The sequence below is a fragment of the Nelumbo lutea genome, chromosome 2, assembly GCF_056320005.1.
Source record: "Nelumbo lutea isolate HS-2025 chromosome 2, American lotus-T2T, whole genome shotgun sequence".
Taxonomy (NCBI): Eukaryota; Viridiplantae; Streptophyta; class Magnoliopsida; order Proteales; family Nelumbonaceae; genus Nelumbo; species Nelumbo lutea.
In genome coordinates, this window is record NC_142685.1 from 106,421,744 (window position 1) to 106,439,890 (window position 18,147).

The 18,147-nt window shown below is 38.3% G+C and overlaps 1 protein-coding gene across 1 annotated transcript; it reads left to right on the plus strand.

The window, feature by feature from the left end:
- Positions 1–1,648: 1,648 nt before the first annotated feature.
- On the plus strand, positions 1,649–7,129 carry LOC148872548 (ADP/ATP translocase 1, mitochondrial-like). The gene is made up of 4 exons (XM_088967825.1): positions 1,649–2,003; positions 5,292–5,828; positions 5,925–6,296; positions 6,525–7,129. The coding sequence occupies exons 2-4, from the start codon at positions 5,310–5,312 to the stop codon at positions 6,819–6,821; spliced, it is 1,188 nt and encodes a 395-aa protein (XP_088823951.1). The 5' UTR covers positions 1,649–2,003; positions 5,292–5,309; the 3' UTR covers positions 6,822–7,129.
- The last annotated feature ends 11,018 nt before the right edge of the window (positions 7,130–18,147 follow it).

The window sequence follows — 18,147 nt, forward strand, 5'->3', positions numbered from 1 at the left end:
GGGTTATGGTGGGAAGAAAGTTTCCTTGTAGCTGGTTTTCACTCAGATCAAGAAGTTCTAGACTTTCCAACTTGCCTATTTCATGGGGAAGGATTCTAGTGAACTAGTTATTGGAGAGACTTATGTTGGCAAGCTGAGATAAGTTTCCCATGCTAGAAGGAATTGGGCCAGTAAGAAGGTTATCAAACTAAAAAAGATTACCCGTCGGAGAAAAGTCACGCTTGGCAGACCAGACTACTTGTGGGAAGCCTAAGTTAGGCAAGTACCATTGCAGTAGAGAAGATCTAGAATGAAGTCGAAAGAAACAAATAAAACTTAAGTAGGGACAAATTGGTTTATAAGATTGAAATTAGAGTAGATGATGATAATTAATTAATGAAAAGAGGAGGTGTTGTGAATTGATTTGTTTTATGGTTGACAAAATTCAAGATGACGAAATAGGAAAAAGAAACCTAACTCATATTTTTTAGTATTTTAGGAGAATGACTGATCAGCCCGGCGTCAAAATTTGTAGTAGGTTCAAGGTACAGTTGGGGTGGATGTTAATTCGGAATTGATGTGCATTAATGTATAAACTGGATATTTTTTACCTTTTGAATGTTTATAATTCTGTAATGGAAATTAAAAATTTGCATTGAAATTGTCCGTATTTTTTGATATTTTTTATTTATTTTAAAATTTTAATGTATTAAAAACAAAGAGGATGTTTGAAACGTCCGTTACTCCTCTGATTTGATGTACAAGTCTTGCTGAAGGATTATGCAGGAGATATGGACTCTATTACAGGTATCGCGTTTAACCAATCGGAATTCCTCCCCACGACCCCACCCCATCTTCCCACTTCCCAGTCCGGTCGGTGATTGATACCCACAGGTGCGTCAAATAATCCACGCGATTCAATGCCCCCACCTAACAACATGCAGAAACAGTTGGTTGGAAAATGGACTCATCTTCTACGGCTCTATTACGGTATTAAGGCTCCATTTGACATTCTTTATTTTAAGGATTTATTTCTGAGCCAATCAACATATACCACGTTTCCCTCTGATTGATCCACGTGTATGAAATATGGATTTGGCGTGGTGTATTTTTTGGTTGACCCGATAATTAAACCGGCGCAGATGGACCCAGACCCAGAATTAGTAAAAGCACGTGCAACAACCACGTCCGAACGGAGATCCACTCCCTTCTAGAGTCTTGGACTAATGTTATGGAGTATGGACTTCTTCCAGCCGCCCATTTTCCAACGATGACCGAGAGAAGTTAAACGGACCCATCGACCCATTTTCGCCGCTCCGGTGGTCAGCGCATATTGGAGAACTCTTTTCAATCCAAACAACACAATCGGCAATCGGCAATCGCCGAAGAAATGGATCATTTGACGGTCAAGAAGCGTTCACGACTCGACTAAAACTATTGTAGTATCGGGCACACCGAGACATCTTTTTCCGATATTCCGTATCGGGAACCTCAACAAGAGTTTTTCCACCGAAAATTGAGGACTATAGTACTAATCTGCACATTTGGATATCATTGTTAATCACAGATCCACTGCTCAGATCAGACCACACTTTCCTCGTTTTGTAGGACCAGCCAGACTTCTAAGGCATCAAAAAGGAAAGGACAGAAGTATCTGCGCGACAAATTTGAAGAGCTGTCGAGCGTGGCCGAAAGTAGCTAACCAGAAGTTGCCGAGAAACCTGGGGAAAACATTCTAGAACCTCCCCCGATTCCAATACAGATATGTCGAATCAACGGTTTCCACAAAAGGACTATTCAAAGCGGTATTCCGAGAAGCACCGGTTCAGCCTCTCCAATATAAAAAATCTCTTCAAAGTCAGCCCTTAAAGTGAGACTCTCCTCCGCCCCTCCAGACTTCCAACCTCATTGAGCCTTTCTCCCATCTTTCCTCCTTGTTCTTCTCTCCACCTTTCGCTTTTCTTTATCCAAGCGAGAGGCGGAGCCGACGCGCAGAAGCCTCACGCAATCGCCGTAGCTCAGGGGTATGCTACAGTACTAATTTTTCTTTCATTCTCTTGTTTGTGTATATTGAATCTGCTCCTGCTTGTTGTACGGGCGGATCGGTGGTCTCGTTTGGCTCCTAATCTTGTGTGTCTGGACCTCTGATATTATCTGTGAATAGATTTGGAGTTTTGTAACTGTTTTTGCATTTTAGGTGCGGACATTTCGCCGTTGATCGTATCATCTTGAACTTCTACTTTTTTAACCAAAGATACTGGACTCAGATCTATCAGGATTTTTATTTCACATTCATTTTGATTTGGAATATCTATTGGCTCTTTTCCCATTACATCGTCTTATTCTTTATTTATTCGTTCTAGGTTTCGATTTTTCTTTTTATTCTTAATGTTCTTTCGATATTAAAAGCATCATGCGAAGGTCAGTTGGATAAATTGGATATCTATAAATGTAGATCGGGCCCTATTAATGTCTTTCATTGATCCATAGCTCTGTATTTCATACGTGCTTGGGTTCGTTGCATTTTCTGCGTTGCCTTGTTGGTCTGGATTTTCTTATGTGTCTTCTAGATTCAGATCTGTCGATTTGATGATGCTTTTCAAGATTGAAAATTCACCTTCGGGTTAAGCGTTTTTCTGTCGAAATTGTTGCTATATTTCTGCGCGTGTATTTGTCATCTAGTTCTACCTTAACTGCGAGTTTGTGTTGGTCCGTGTAGACCATACATTGTTTCACTGTCCTACTTTCTTGATCAGTGTGAATTTATCCATTCTCAAATCTACAGCAATCTACGTAACCGCACTAGTCGGTTAATTTTTTTCCTGAGTCTTGGGTAACCGAAGCTTGGTTTCTTAAAATGTTTTACTTATACCTACATTTTATTCCAAAGATATGCCCTGGATTAACAACACTTGTTTCTAAGTCTATCCCTAGTTTTGTTTGATGCTTTTCTTTTGGTGATTTGTTGATATGCATCTCTAGCTAGTGCCCGCTCTAGTAGGGCTGCAATCCAGCCGAGGTGAACTTCTGTATGTCTTGGCTTGGTTTGACAAAATGCTATTAAGCTTGGGGTCAAGTTTGAGTATGATTTGAACTCTATTTCCTGGTTCGTGCTCAGTTTGATTAAATATTCAGAACATTGATTGATTTTACCTAAAAATTTAAACTTGATTAGAATCAAATTCAAATTGAGCCTAATCGAACTTGACCTTGAACTATTCTATTAGAGCTTGTTTTGATTGCAGTCATACCCTAAATGCCTTGTAGTTTGGTGCATCATTATCAACAAGTGTTCTGTGAGTTTTAAAAGGTACTCCTCAGACATGCCTAGCCGTTCAGGCGAAGCACATTTTAGGTTATGCAATATGTTTTATAAAATCATTATTTATTGTGTGGGAACTAAGTATTAAAGACCCTAGCATGGAATTGTTTGGACTTGCCTCGAGGGGCTTGGTACAAAGGTGGTTCATAGATTCAGGAATGCAATATGTTTTACATCGCATTAGCCACCTGAAGTAATGCAACTGAGGAAAAAAAGAGATTGTGGGTTTGACATGCTTGAAAATGTTTTGTATGTTTGATTATGTTTTTCAATTTTCATTTGAAAATAGTTTTTTTTTGTTTATGCTTATGTATTTCTATTTTGATTTTTTGTTTTTTTTTTTGTTTTTATTTTTGCGCCTTGCTTCAAAAAAGGTATGTGCGTGGTGCACCTTGTGCCTTGCACTTTTAAAACATTGTTAGATTAAGTGTTTAGGGACCGTTAGTTGGTGTAATGGGAAAATTTCAGACTGGTAAGTGTGACAGCAAGGGTTTTGAGTCTGAGCCTCTGTGGGTGGCCACTTTGTGCAAAAATGGCAAAGTTTGGGACTGTACCTAGTCTATCCCTCCCAAGACCCCAGATGGTTGGAACAAACAGTGGGTTATTGCCTTTTTTTAACCTGCTAGATGAAGTGTTTCTTTTCCAAGACAGAAGATTCTGTCATTGGGTGGCAGTCCTTTGGGGGTGGGGCAGGGTTAACAGGTAAAACATCATTTTTATCATTTGAGGCTTTCATGTGCTTGGCCTTCATGCACTTCTAGCTTTTATTGCTTTGTCTTCACCATATGTGCAACTGTAAGGGAATGGAAAAACTGCTGAATGTCGGTATGGAAATTGAAGCATTGTCATTTGTCCTGATTCTTGTTGTTATCTGATGCCATTGACTTTAACGTCCTCATAGGAATGATTTCATCTTCAACCGGTTATTGGTTATTGAATAAATCCTGTTGTCTATGCTATCTCCCATGTTTTTATTTTTCCTTTGGTTTTTTTGTTGGAATTTACATTTCATTTTTTACCTTGTACTTGGATTTTGATTAGGGAATTCGACTGGTTACCGGCTGTACTTGTTTTATTGACGTACTATGTTCTGTGATTTAAAGTTTGAATAACCATATATTTGATTCGTCCTTTCATTTTAGTTTTTTCTATCCTGGCAGAAGTTAAGTTTATGTGAGATGATTTTATTTGATTTGTTTCTACATGCTGTTCACTACATAAAGTCATGAACAAAATTTATATGTACATGATTTTAGAGAGCCCCCATCTGTTACTTGGCATGTGTTTCTATTTTGAATGCCAGCTTTTTTGAAATATTTAGAACAATAATTTTTCTCATTAAATGGTCCACTTTGTACATAGGTATTATTGAGAGTAATCTGTTTGATAAAAATGTTTATATTACCTAAAAATGGTACTTTTTAGTGTTATCTTAAAGTGCCATTTGAAACCTTATTTCAACAGTTCATTATTTGTAATATGCATTGCAGTGCTTCAGGACCTGCTTGTACACAGTATTATGCTTTGCCCAGTCAGTATAGTTCTCATGGTGTTGCCTAGGCTTAACTTGTAGCAATAATGTACTCACCAAGGCAGCAAAATTGACAAGGCGCCTTTTCATGTTGCCAGGTCTTACTAATATGTGTGTTAATACATTTTATTATATACTATATATATCATTTATACTTTGTTTTAAAAAGGGTTTTGAGAAAAAGAAAGAAAGAAAAGGAGGTTTCATTTTTTTCTAGTATATTTAAACTATTTTTATCTTTTCGATATGATGACTTTTCCACACATTGAGAAGAAATTTAAAATTCTCATTTAAGAGAATTGCTACTTTTTTCAATTAATTGCTGCTTTTTAGTCGTAAAGGGTGATGCTACCTTGACCTCCTGGTTACTTAATTGTGAGAACTGTTGCTAAACTGTTCAGGGTATGAGAAATTGAAATTCAATGTTACCTGATAAGAATTATTTGCTTTTTTTAACAGGGTCTCAGTTTGCAAGAAATGATGGCTGATCAGCCTCATCACCCAACTGTCCTCCAGAAGGTGGCTGGGCAGTTTCAACTTGGTTCAAGCCTTTCTCAAGATGTTCAGGCTCGCAATGGCAGTTTTTATAGGCCTTCAATGTACCAGAGACGCTTTGCTTATGGAAATTATAGCAATGGTGGACTACAGTACTCACTGACACAGCCATGCAGCAGCAGTAGCAGTTGTGATCTGTCCATGGTTGCCCCAGCTGCTTCACCTATCTTTGTCCAAGCACCAAAAGAGAAAGGATTCACCAACTTTGCCATTGATTTCCTTATGGGTGGGGTTTCCGCTGCTGTATCTAAAACGGCTGCTGCTCCCATTGAGCGTGTGAAGCTTTTGATCCAGAACCAGGATGAGATGATCAAGGCTGGCCGTCTCTCTGAGCCTTACAAGGGTATTACAGACTGCTTCAAGCGAACAATCAGTGATGAAGGGATTGCGTCATTGTGGAGGGGCAACACTGCTAATGTCATCCGTTACTTTCCCACTCAGGTTGGTTATGATTCTCGTCTTATTTCTAGTTTCTGCATAAAACTTCTAATTTTATTGCCTTTGAATATAAGATGTGCCAAATAATTTCTGCACCAGGCATTGAACTTTGCTTTTAAAGACTACTTCAAGAGGTTGTTCAGCTTCAAGAAAGACAGGGATGGCTACTGGAAATGGTTTGCTGGCAACTTGGCATCGGGTGGTGCTGCTGGTGCCTCCTCCCTCCTATTTGTTTATTCCTTAGACTATGCTAGAACCCGGTTGGCAAATGATGCGAAGGCAGCAAAGAAGGGTGGGGAGAGGCAGTTCAATGGCTTGGTCGATGTTTATAGGAAGACACTCAAATCCGATGGTGTTGCTGGTCTTTACCGTGGTTTCAACATCTCTTGTGTTGGGATCATTGTTTATCGTGGTCTCTACTTCGGACTGTACGATTCATTGAAGCCAGTGGTTCTGACTGGAAACTTACAGGTTAGTTGTCACTTGCTCTTGCCTCTTTCTTCCCTCCTTTTATGAAAGTGCAATTAATGTAGTAATGCCAGGTACGGTGGCCTGTTGATTTCTACCATCCATCCATTAGTGTTGCTGATTGTGGTGTTCTTCTGATATGATAGTGGATGCTTGTGTTCGTGATACACAAACAAGTGCATGTTTTATAGGTCTACCCACTTACAAATTTCTTTTTATTTGTGATTCCAGGATAGTTTCTTTGCTAGTTTTGCATTGGGTTGGCTCATCACAAATGGTGCTGGCCTTGCCTCGTACCCAATTGACACTGTTCGGAGAAGAATGATGATGACTTCCGGTGAAGCTGTGAAGTACAAGAGCTCTTTGGATGCCTTCTCTCAGATTCTTAAGAATGAGGGGGCCAAGTCATTGTTCAAGGGAGCAGGAGCAAACATTCTCCGTGCAGTTGCTGGTGCTGGTGTGCTTGCAGGTTATGACAAGCTTCAGCTGATCGTTTTTGGAAAGAAGTACGGGTCTGGTGGCGCCTAACTGGTGGTGGTATCCTATCCAATTAGTTCTGTTAGCAGTAGATGGTGATGAAAACTTGAAAGAGTTATACTGAGAATTTATCCGGGCGATTTTCTTTTTTATCTTTCCAATAATTTAGTTTCAAACGTCAGATTTAAAGGGGGTTTCTCCCGGAAACTTGTTTACAATTTTTTTGGATGGAATTTTGTTTTCCAGAAACTTCATTTTATTAGCGGTTGCAAGTGCCAACTGCGAGGGGATTGCTACCCGTAATTAGGGTTACTGTGTTAATTCTATTAGTCATTAATACTAGATATAGTTTCTTGTTATGCTTGATTACTTGTGGGCTGCAATACATCGGTCGGATGCATATGCATCATTTGTTGTTTTATAGTGGAATTTTTATTTCCTAAAAAAGGAACCAAAAGTTAGATACTAGTAGTAAGACTTGTACAAAACTGATTAATGTTATGTATTCGAATTTGTCTGGTTTATATTTAACAACCGGGGCGATGCATGGGAAAAATATGGTAGGGTTTATTGGGTTTAAAATTTATTGCTTTATCAGCCAATGCAACCCGTGGGTAGAGGTAACTATTTTCAGAAAACAAACTTTTAGGCTCAGTTTGGAAGGAGTGCAAATGTGAATGTGTTACAAAATAATATACAATATAAGGTTTTGCACGCTATAAATTTGTATTTGTACTCCTTCCGAACTGAGCCTTAATTAAAAAAATTCATGGATTCAGGTCTTTGACGGGGAATTGTGGGTGGTAGTATGTTAAAATTTTCGTATTGAGGATCTGGGTCAGAAATGGTGTTTATTTAAAACTCGGGGTCGAGATGGGGAGTATGTGATTCCCAGTTCCCCACCCTAAACCTGGCCATTGTCATGCGTATTTGTGGTTGTCATACCCATAACACCCCCTTAAACTCACTATAGTTTCAGAAACGGTGTTTTCTCTATTAAAAAAATTGTGTTTATTTTAAAACTTGGGGTCGAGATGGGGAGTATGTGATCCCCACTTCTCCACCCAAAACCTCGGCCATAACACCCTTTAAACTCATAGATATAGTTTTAATAATTATGTAATTATAAATGTAGTATGCATTATTTATGTAAATGATTGACTTTTTTTAATTATTTATTTGAATAATTAAAGTTTTATAATTTAACTTTTACTAAACTAAATTATCAAAATTAGTAATTTTTAGTAATTAAACTCAAATATTATATAGTAAATACCAAAATTACTGAAAATATAAGAAATAAAATTATAATTATTAAAATTAATTTTCCATCGAAAAGTTACTGAATTTTTCTAATTAATTTTCTGATAATATCATTAAATATTAATAAACTTGCCAAAATTGTTGAAAATATTAATAACTATGTTTTGCTAAAAATTACTAATAATATCAAAATTACTGAAATTGTAAAATAATAAATTTATATTTAGGGAAGCATTTCTAAACTCACCACAATTTTTCAAAATGTCTAAAACAAACCATGCCACTAACTTGATGTTAAACAAACTAATGGGTGTTAATATATTACCATTTTAACCTTCATAGAAAAATATAAAATATATACATATATTTTAATAATTAGACATGAAAAATAGGAAAAAGTTCAAAAAATATTTTCAAATATAAATACATAAAAACACCTAAAAAATACCAGAAATTTTGTAGAAAAAAAAACACCAAAAATTATAGAAGAACACACTAATTGCAAATAAATAAAAAATACCAGAAATTTTATAGATTGTATAAAATAGAAAAATGTAAAAAAAAACAGAAATTATAAAAAACATTGGAAATTATAACAAAACACTAAAAATGCAAAAAAGAAAGAAAATTGAAAACTCAAAAAGACCCTTTTCCTCTCGCCATCCAAGGGTAATTTGGTCATGAAAATTGATGTGGACACCTTTATTAAGAAGTGATGAGGGTAGATTTGGCCCTCCATTGACATCATGACACATGTCATCTTAAAACAACTGGATGACACCCCAACATCACCTAGGTGATGAATTGCCTTAGCCAAAATGATGGAATCCTAACTGGCGACCTACCTATGCTGTCGACCTGGCGTCCTACCTCCGCTGCCGACCTGTTAACCTGCCTCTACTGCCAACTTGGCGACCTACCTCCATCGACTTGGCGACCTGCCTCTTCCACTGACCTGGCGACCTGCCTCCGCCTCCGACCTAGTGACTTGCCTCTGCCGACCTGGTGGAAATCTTGCTAGCGGCCTCGTCCACAGCTCAAGGCAACTAGCAAAACCTTATCCAAAGCCGACCTGTGGTGCCTCGTCAGTATCGGCCGAAATGACCTCGACATGAGGAGTGACTTACCTCGAGGGCTTGCAAACTTGATTGAGGTCCAAGTGGCAACCTGCGAGATGTGCTTGCTAACCAACTCTGCATGCATCCCATCACTCCCGGGTCTCTTGGAAGTTAGCTCTTATACCGAATGTTTTGGAGGAAACCGACGAAGGCACAAAGATTGGCCTATGTGCACAACTACCTCTTAGGACTTTGGACCAGTTAGGCATGTCTTCCCGGAGATCCCAGATGCGGTGCGTGATACCCATGCCAAACAATGCCTATATAAAGGCCTTACCTCCAACCTCAAATGGTAGATGAACAATTTATCTCTCGTAGCTCTCTATCTCACTTTTAGCTCTCTCAAAAAATTTTCAACTCGTTGACTTAAGCATTGGAGTGCCCACCCTGGGTAAAGCAACCCGGGCACTCTGACACTATTTCCTTGCATGTCGCCCTAATAAGCTATATAGCTCGTCACTATTCAGCTAGGCATCCGAGCCACCTTCCAGTTTGTCACCATTCAACTAGGCGTTCGAGCCACTTTTCAGCTAGGAACCATTCAGCTAGGCGTCCAAGCCACATTCTAAGTAGGGATTGTTCAGCTAGGCATCCGAGTCACTTGCCAGTCAGGAGCTGCCGAAACGTGCATCATCAAGAAGCATTAACAATGCACTAATAGAAGGTAAGTTTTGGAAAAAAAAAGAAACTTACTAACATGGTGAGTTTTAGATAGTTTGAAAAGTTGTGGTGAGTTTAAGAAAAATGCTAAAAACTCATGGTGAGTTTTAGACAAATTTCCTTATATTTATTAAATGTTCCAATGAAAATTACCAATGATATTTAATTATTTAATTTGTATTTATTAATATTTTGATTAAATGTTAATTTTAGTAATTATTAATTTCAATAATTAAATATCAAAATTTTTTGAAATTAAATTACCAAAATCAGTAATTTTCAGCAAGTAATTTTTAGTAATTAAATTTTCCAATTTAGTAACATTTTGAAAATTTATAGTTTAGATGTTTATATTTACTGAATAATATTCAATAATATCACTAATTATTGAAAATATAAAAAAATATTTCATAAATTAATTTAACTACCCAAATTAATTTAACCACAATTTTTGTTTTTGTATGGTTTATTGGGTATGTAATATAGATTAAGAGTTCTGCCACATCGTTTATTGGGCATGAGAGAGAATTGGAGTGGGACGCAAAGTGGAAAAAAGAGGACTGCCACATGACTAAATGGAATGGCTGAGAAGGGGGGTTTGGAGAAAAGAGAGAGAGTTAAGAAGAAATGAAAGAAGGGGGAATGGGAGAAGGAGAGGACTGTTGAGGTTGCCTATATTGCTTTATAATATAGTATCAATTTGATCTAAATTTGGATTGCAATGACCTATGCATGAAATATTGAATAATATTATTAATTTAAACGAAAATGATCAAAATATCGTATTATTAATAAAATGGGCAAAAAATACTAATATTATCATATTGTATGTCATGAATTTGACGTCGAAGTCAATTTTATTATTATTAACATAGAATATGATTATATTGCATTATGTAGATGAATTCATGTTCAACTTAATTATTGCATCATTGCCTCGTTCAATAAAATTTGAAGTAGCATTTACAGCCTAAAGTGAGTTCGGATCTTCTCCCAATGTGTGGTGAATTCGGATTCAGTCCTCACAAAACTGTATTCACAATATCCTCACAGTCACTTGTAACTGTGTATTGAAAATATTTCAGTACTTGTATATATTAATATTCCCCATGCACAGCTGACAAGTGGCCCTAAATATGGAGTGAATATCATTTTATGAGGACTGAATCCGATCTCGTATAAATTTATTGGGTGCAAATCCTTTCTTTTGAATCACTTGGAACTGGGCCGGAAGAGTAACCCAACCTCTTGCCTAACAGAAATCCTGTCTTTTGAATCACTTGGAGTGAAAAAACAATCACTTTGGGTGTAGAAGACTGCATGAAACAGCTGCATATTGGAAATATTTCTATTCTCCCATACTCAAAAATATTAAATTTGTGAGGAGATGTTTCTGATGTATAGCTTGATAGCATGCTCTCATATACCATTTCATATTTCTTGTATAATCCTCTATTTTCTTTTTTGTATGCAATAATAGAAGATATTTGCTCTCTCTTTCTCTACACACAGAATCCACTGTGCATCAAAATACTTTGACTGTTGGGAGCCAACAGCCTATGCTGTTGAGAGCGGTTTTGAGAATGTCACATTACCATCAGAGTGGGTAAATTAGTAATTATCCCCTTATTTTATTTTGATAGAAAAGAAAGACATGGGTGTAAATAGGTAAACATGCCCAGCTCAAAAACGCTCTCAACAGCCTGTTGGCTCCCAACAATCAAAGTTATCCCACTGCGCACTTGGCCGCCCTTTGGCCTTTCCTTAAGCTATCTTGCATAGAATCAATATTATGTATGGATGTACAAATCACTTAACTCTATATTTTCAGTATAGGAGAATCTTAAAACCAATACGTATGACATTGACATATTGGTCGATGTGCACTGATACATTGTAATTGAGCTCAACCGTGAATTGTTTCATTAAATGGCTCTTTGAATAAATATTTGAATGATATTTTCGAAAAGTATTGGATTAACAAAGGGATTGTCCATTGTTGTTTGTTTTTTCTTTTTTTGGTTTTTATTTCAATCACATTAAGAGAAAAAAAAAGTAAATTTCAAAAAGAATACATATTTTTAAAACCATCAAAACAATTGTTTTGGAAACAAACTCAAAAACAAAATTTATAATATAGAAATTATATAATTTATGAAACATCATTATTAAATAGCCAGATGAAAATATGTTTAAACCAAGAATTCAAGAACACAATTTTTGTTTCAGGTTTGGAAACATAAAAAAAAAACCCTATAACCAAGAATGTGTTTTCTGCCTTTTTTTTTAAGAGCGAATTTGTTTTCATACCAGCTGATTTTATTTTGTTTTTGGAACCAGCATTCACATTGGAGATCGAACACCCATTGTGTGAAAAAGATGGATTTTCATAATTTTAAGCCAAAAACACCCAAGACTCTAATTAGTTTTAATAGGGGAATTGGGAAATCCTTGTGATTTTAGTTACAACCTGCAAGAAAAAGGATGAAAATAATAGATGAGTGCATATGTGAATGGACTGGAAAAGGTCTTGCTTGCTTTGTAAAAGCCGTCCATTAAATAGCCAATGATGTAATCGATTCTGGTCATGTATCAATTTTTTGCTAACTATCTCGTCATTTGACCTACTCCGAGGAGAGGATGGTGGAGCTCCTTGGTGGCGAACTGTCTGGGCACCCAAGGCCTCCCACGCCTCGCGAGAAGGTCGGACATCGGCAGGGTCACCCTGAGCCGAGGTACCCACCTCGGGCTCACCCAAGAGACTATCCCCACTAGACATGAAAAAGAAATGAACTGAAAAGGAAAGGGGAGGCTCGGGGAACTCACCGAAAAAATGCAACCGAACTGGGAAAACGGGACGAACTGGAAGACCCAAGCTAGAGATCCCAGATGCGAGCTCAAGGTGAACGCTAAGAACTTATGGCAAGGAAAAAAGACCTGGGACCCCACTATTTATAGCCGCTATGTTTGGGCATCGACGGTCAAGATCAAGATGATCTGACGACTCTCAAGAAAACCGGCTACGAGACCCTCGAGGCGAAATCGGTTTAGCGCATTTTTTGGCGTTTGCGAAGCCCAGATTGCGTGACATCCACACGTAAGCTATACTCGACCCGAGTTTCTTTCGATTGAGCCACCCAGTGGACCGATCTGACCAACGAGTTGCCTGACAAAGTGGCATGAGCACCGAGCCAAATCCACCCGACACACCATGAACTCCCCACGTTGGGTCAAAACCCCCAGCACCGGGAGTGGGGGGCAATTGATGGAGGGTGATTTGGCCCAACCTCGTAGCACGGGGACGCGTTGACATGACGTGGCGTAAGTGATGACTCAGCGTGACAGCATGGCAGCATGACCATAAATCGGTGTGATGAACTCGCTGGAGTCCGACTTGGCGACTCGGTGGACGAGGCAACTCATCGGGAAATAACGCCCAGCTTACCCTGACTCCTACTAGGGATGGAACACCCCGAGCTCCCACCAAGTGAGGGGCCTCGAGCTCCTCCTAGGACCCGAGCTCCTCCCAATGAGCTCTAAGCCCTTCCTTCCCGAGAAGGGAGCACCCCGATCAACAGTTAAGTATCCCGAAGTGGAAACACTTCTAGTCAGCCCCATTGGCTCTCCTAACTTGTCCCTAAGCGTTCAACTCAAGTAGAAGCAGCTCGGCGCACCACCGGTACCTCGGCACAGGGTAGCTCGGTAGAATACAGCTCAACTCAAGATAGTCAGATGACTCAGAAAATATCTGCCTGACAATCGTACCTGCCGAATCTGGAGGCTGCGCCCACGTCTCTCGTTAGGCGACGTCGTGCCTGCCACCTTTGAAAGATGTCTCACATCTGACGGGTCCGTACCCTGCAGCGGCGGCCTGCGACCGCCATCTTAGCTCTGGCAATAACGGCTGTGACAGGAGGATAGTGGCGGTTAAGCCTGACTTGACAAAGGCGGTTACGCTAGATTTGACAGAGTTCCAATATAAAAGAGCCCCAATCCCCAAGGGGCAAAGGTAACCTTTAATTTTGTGCTATCTGCACTCTTAGCCTTCTTCATACTCTCCACAACTCTCAAAGCTCTAACTTAAGCATCGGAGTGTTCCCGCCGGGTGAGCTCCCCGAGAATCCTTCATCTTCCTCTTCTTATCAGGTACCGTCCGTCACCAGCTAAGAGCCAAGTTTCTACCAGCTAGGAGTGCCCGGATTGTGCAACATCAGCCAATCTTTACCAAATCAGCTTAATACAGTTGTGACCAACGATCTCATGGTTGGGCCTAGACTGGTTTTAGTAGAAAAAAAAAAACGCAAAATAATCATGTTTTAATGGACCAAACAATCATGCATGAAAATGTAATTGGGTTCTTCAGTTCTTCATTCCTCCCCTTTAGCTCTTTTCTTCATTTAGCTTAGGTGGTTACTTAAAATCACCTAAGTTCATCTTTTCTCGTTGCTTATTTTAGAGCTTAGACTACTTAGGACAAGGGAGGAAAAGAGGAGTACTTTGCAGCCAAAGGGTAACAAAAGAATAAGCATGGTTTTCAAAACCGGACTGGTTGATCCGGGAATGGTCAGGCAATCAGTTCCGTTTCACTCAAAAATCGTTTCTAAGCCAAAAATTGTTGATTTGGTCAGCAATTCACTGACTCCAACAGTCAAACCATCAACTCATTGACCTGAAAATTAAAACAGTTTTTTTGCCTTTTTTTTATTTTAATTATTTTTGTAAGTCAGAACGGGCCATCCGTTTGAATTGGATGGTGAGACTGTTCAACCCAGGAACCAGTCCCCAAAACAATCCATATCCAGTTCAGTTTTTAAAACCTCGAGAATAAGAGTCAAATGAATAAGATGGAGGAGAGGTGAAAATCACCTCTCTGTGATTTTCAGAGATTGAAAGTTAAGAAAATCAGAGATTGATGGAGCTTATTCACTTGCTTCTTCCCACCTTTTTTTTTCCTTGATCAAGCTTTATTATGCATATATTAATTATTTATTGGGATGGGCTGGGCTAAGAAGAAAAACTTGTTTTCAGGCTTTTTAATTTCTAAGATGGGCTGGCCGGCCAATGCAGGCCTGAAATATCCATCAATAGACTTGCCTTTTCTGTGATGATCTGGACTCTGGAGGACGTATTTTTTAAGCATTTCGTGTCATGCATCATTAATAATTTCCCCCTGTATTTCGAACTATTTTCTGTGTATTTGCACCAATATTTTCAAAACCAGATCAGACCGGATGATTGGATTGGAAAAATCAGGAATCGATCATTTGACCAGTTCTGTTTAATCTCAAAATTGTTTTTAGCAAAAAACTGTTGATTTGATCAGTAAACCGCCAATTCAGAGAGTCAAATCATCAAACCGTTTTAACCTGAGAACGGTTTTTGGATTTTTTCTTTTTTGTGTTTTTAAATTTTTTTGTCTGAGCAAACCATCCATTTGAACCGAACAGTTGGACCGCTTGACCTAGAAACCGAATCCAGAATAGTTCCCTGTCCGGTCCAATTTTAAAAAACACTTTATATAATTGTATTTGTCCTCTTTCGGAACTAAGCCTTTCTAGTTAATTATGAGTTGAAATATTTTCAGCCATCCAAATGAATGTGGTAAAACGAATGAATGCCTGGAGTGTTCGATGATGCTTTTGGTTCAATTTATCTCCATGGTGAGATTCACCCATTGAAGGGCTTTAATCCCATAAATTTGGATGTGTTTTTTCAGTTTATTATTAATTTTGTAGGAAGTAGAAAAGAGGGAAATCTATAATACAGTAATGGCATGGTATCGAAAGAATTTTGATCAATTAAAACTGATCCATGTATTTTGATAAATAATACCACGTTTATGATTTCAATTGATTGGTGAGAAGTCAGAAGTTTTTCTGATATCATAGTCGAATCCTAAAAAGAATTTTTATTAATTTAATAAGTGGGTCTACCTAAGCCTCTAATTAGGTGGTCTATAAATCATTAAGTCCACTTCTACAAATAATTGAGCAAGACATAATGAGTCTGATTATAGGATTCTGTTGTCTCTCTCAATAGAATTATAGAACTATAGAAACAGAATAAAAAGAAAAGAAAAGAAGCATCAGAAACAGAAAACTGTTGAAAAATTTCTTGCCAAAAGGAAAATCAAACATTGGGTCTGTTGGTTCACTTTGAGTTATCAATAACTGCAGTGAATTATTAGAGCTGAAGTGGGTTATCCCGGCATGACCCCAAATGACATGGGCCGTTCCAGGCATGGCAAGGCCACTGTAGCAACTAGGTGGGTTTGGGTTTGGGGGCCTATGAATATATATATAATTTTATTGTAATATTTTTCAATTTTATTCTATTATTTCATATATAAACAACTGGATATATCGAAATTCATGTAGAATAAAATTTTAAACTTTTTTTTTTTCAATTTTTCTAAAAAATTGTGCTACCCACATCCCGGATCGGCATGGCAAGGCACGGACCCATCTGGGCTCGTGCTTGGCTACCCCTTTCAGGGCTTTCGGACTAGGCAGGCATTGCCTGCCCAGGCCCCATGCCAGCACAGCACGGCCCACTCCAACATGGCCCACATTCACCTCTACTGAACTATATAATTCATTAATTGTTCTCAGTTTTTATGCAATTAGCTGCAGAGTAACTGTTTAGTGTTTGGGATCACGCCACAGTGGCGTGAACGACATACCCAACCATAATTACTTGGGCTATTTTGACATAACTTTTAGAAGTTCTATCAAGGAAAGAAAGAGATCTTATTTGAATTTGGTTCTCGTTTGCTTCTGTTGTTTGGTTGGGTTGGTATTAGGGGCCAATGAAAGAAGTTGGCGTCGCTTAATAATCAAAGTTTGCATTTTACATCACCAGATTCTACATCTTCCCAACTCTCCCTTGTGATCTGATACATCAACCACACCAAAATTTGGTCCTAGTCAACAACATAACGATCCGCCCATCTTTTGGGCTAACTAAAAGGATGACAAAATTGGCTTTGGACCCTTCCTTTGACTCCTCTCTCTCTCTCTCTCTCTCTCTCTCTCTCTCTCTCTCATACACACATCAATTGAAAACCCTAAAAACTATGGAAATCTTGAAGGTTGGTTGGTTGCCCTTTGACTCCTCTCTCTCCCTCTCTCTCTCTCTGTCAATCATCAAGTGGAAACCCTAACGACCTGTGGAATCATGGAGGGTCGTTTGCCTGCCCTTTCTAGTTGAAGTTAAATATCACAATTTTCCATTAAATAATGTTGGAAACATGAGTATTCTAATTTGTTAGAGGTCTATCCTACCACTTCTATTTGAAATAGGGTCATTAGTTTAGGTAATTCACATGTTCAAACTAATCTATACTACCTTGAATCATGTCCTTCCTTTTAAGTTGCCTTCCAAAAGTCTTCTCAATGTCCATGACCAAGCCATCGTTTGATAATGGCATATAAAGAAACCCATTTATTGGATGATTAAAAGCCAAATCCATCTTCGTCCGTATTCATAAAATTTTGCTGAATTTAGGGGGTGTTTGCCAACATCTATGATTTCGTTTCCTATAAACAAAGGCAATTATCATATAAAAAAGCAATACTGATGAGGGATTTTCTTTCTTAAAAGTTTCATATCCCAAACTAGAGAGCTTCCTTTGGTACATTTTCTCTCTCCAAAACTAAAGAGCTTTCTTTTTAGTTGAATGTCGATTTGGTAAGGCTCACTTTTATCTTTCTTTGTCATTTATAATTGCATCCAAAGCTTGAAATTCAAGTCAGTTGTAACTTCTAGCCAACCCCTGACAACATATCTTCCTTGGAATATTTCACTAGACAAACATATTATAAGGCAACTTTTGTAATTGAGATTGATTCCAAACGATTCTCAACCTCCATAACCTCCTCTGGGGTCCTTGTTTGTGTTTGGTGATTCTTTCCAACCATTCTTCTTACCAACTAGTAAGGGCATCAAGATACAAACCTGGGACTTTTCTTTAATTGGGATACTTGGGTCTATTTATAATTTATTGGGGGCAATTGAAATGCCCAGAACCAGATTGTTTAAGGCCCAATTAGAACCCTAGATAGGTTTGAAGCAACCAAACTGAGAAGAATCAACCTCACCCCTAACTAATTTTCAGAACTTAGACTAATTTCTGTGTATTCTAATGGGTATCCAATTCCAAATGCCTGTGAATCTTATGGGGTGATAGATTTAGTTCTATATTGGTTGTAGTGGGACTCACATGGCTATGTACTGACCATAAAGTATGTATATAGGTGGTGGGTTGGATGCTGAACAGAAAAAGAAAGGAAGACTTGGCATAAAAAAATAGAAAAAGGAAAAGAAAGGGAGATATT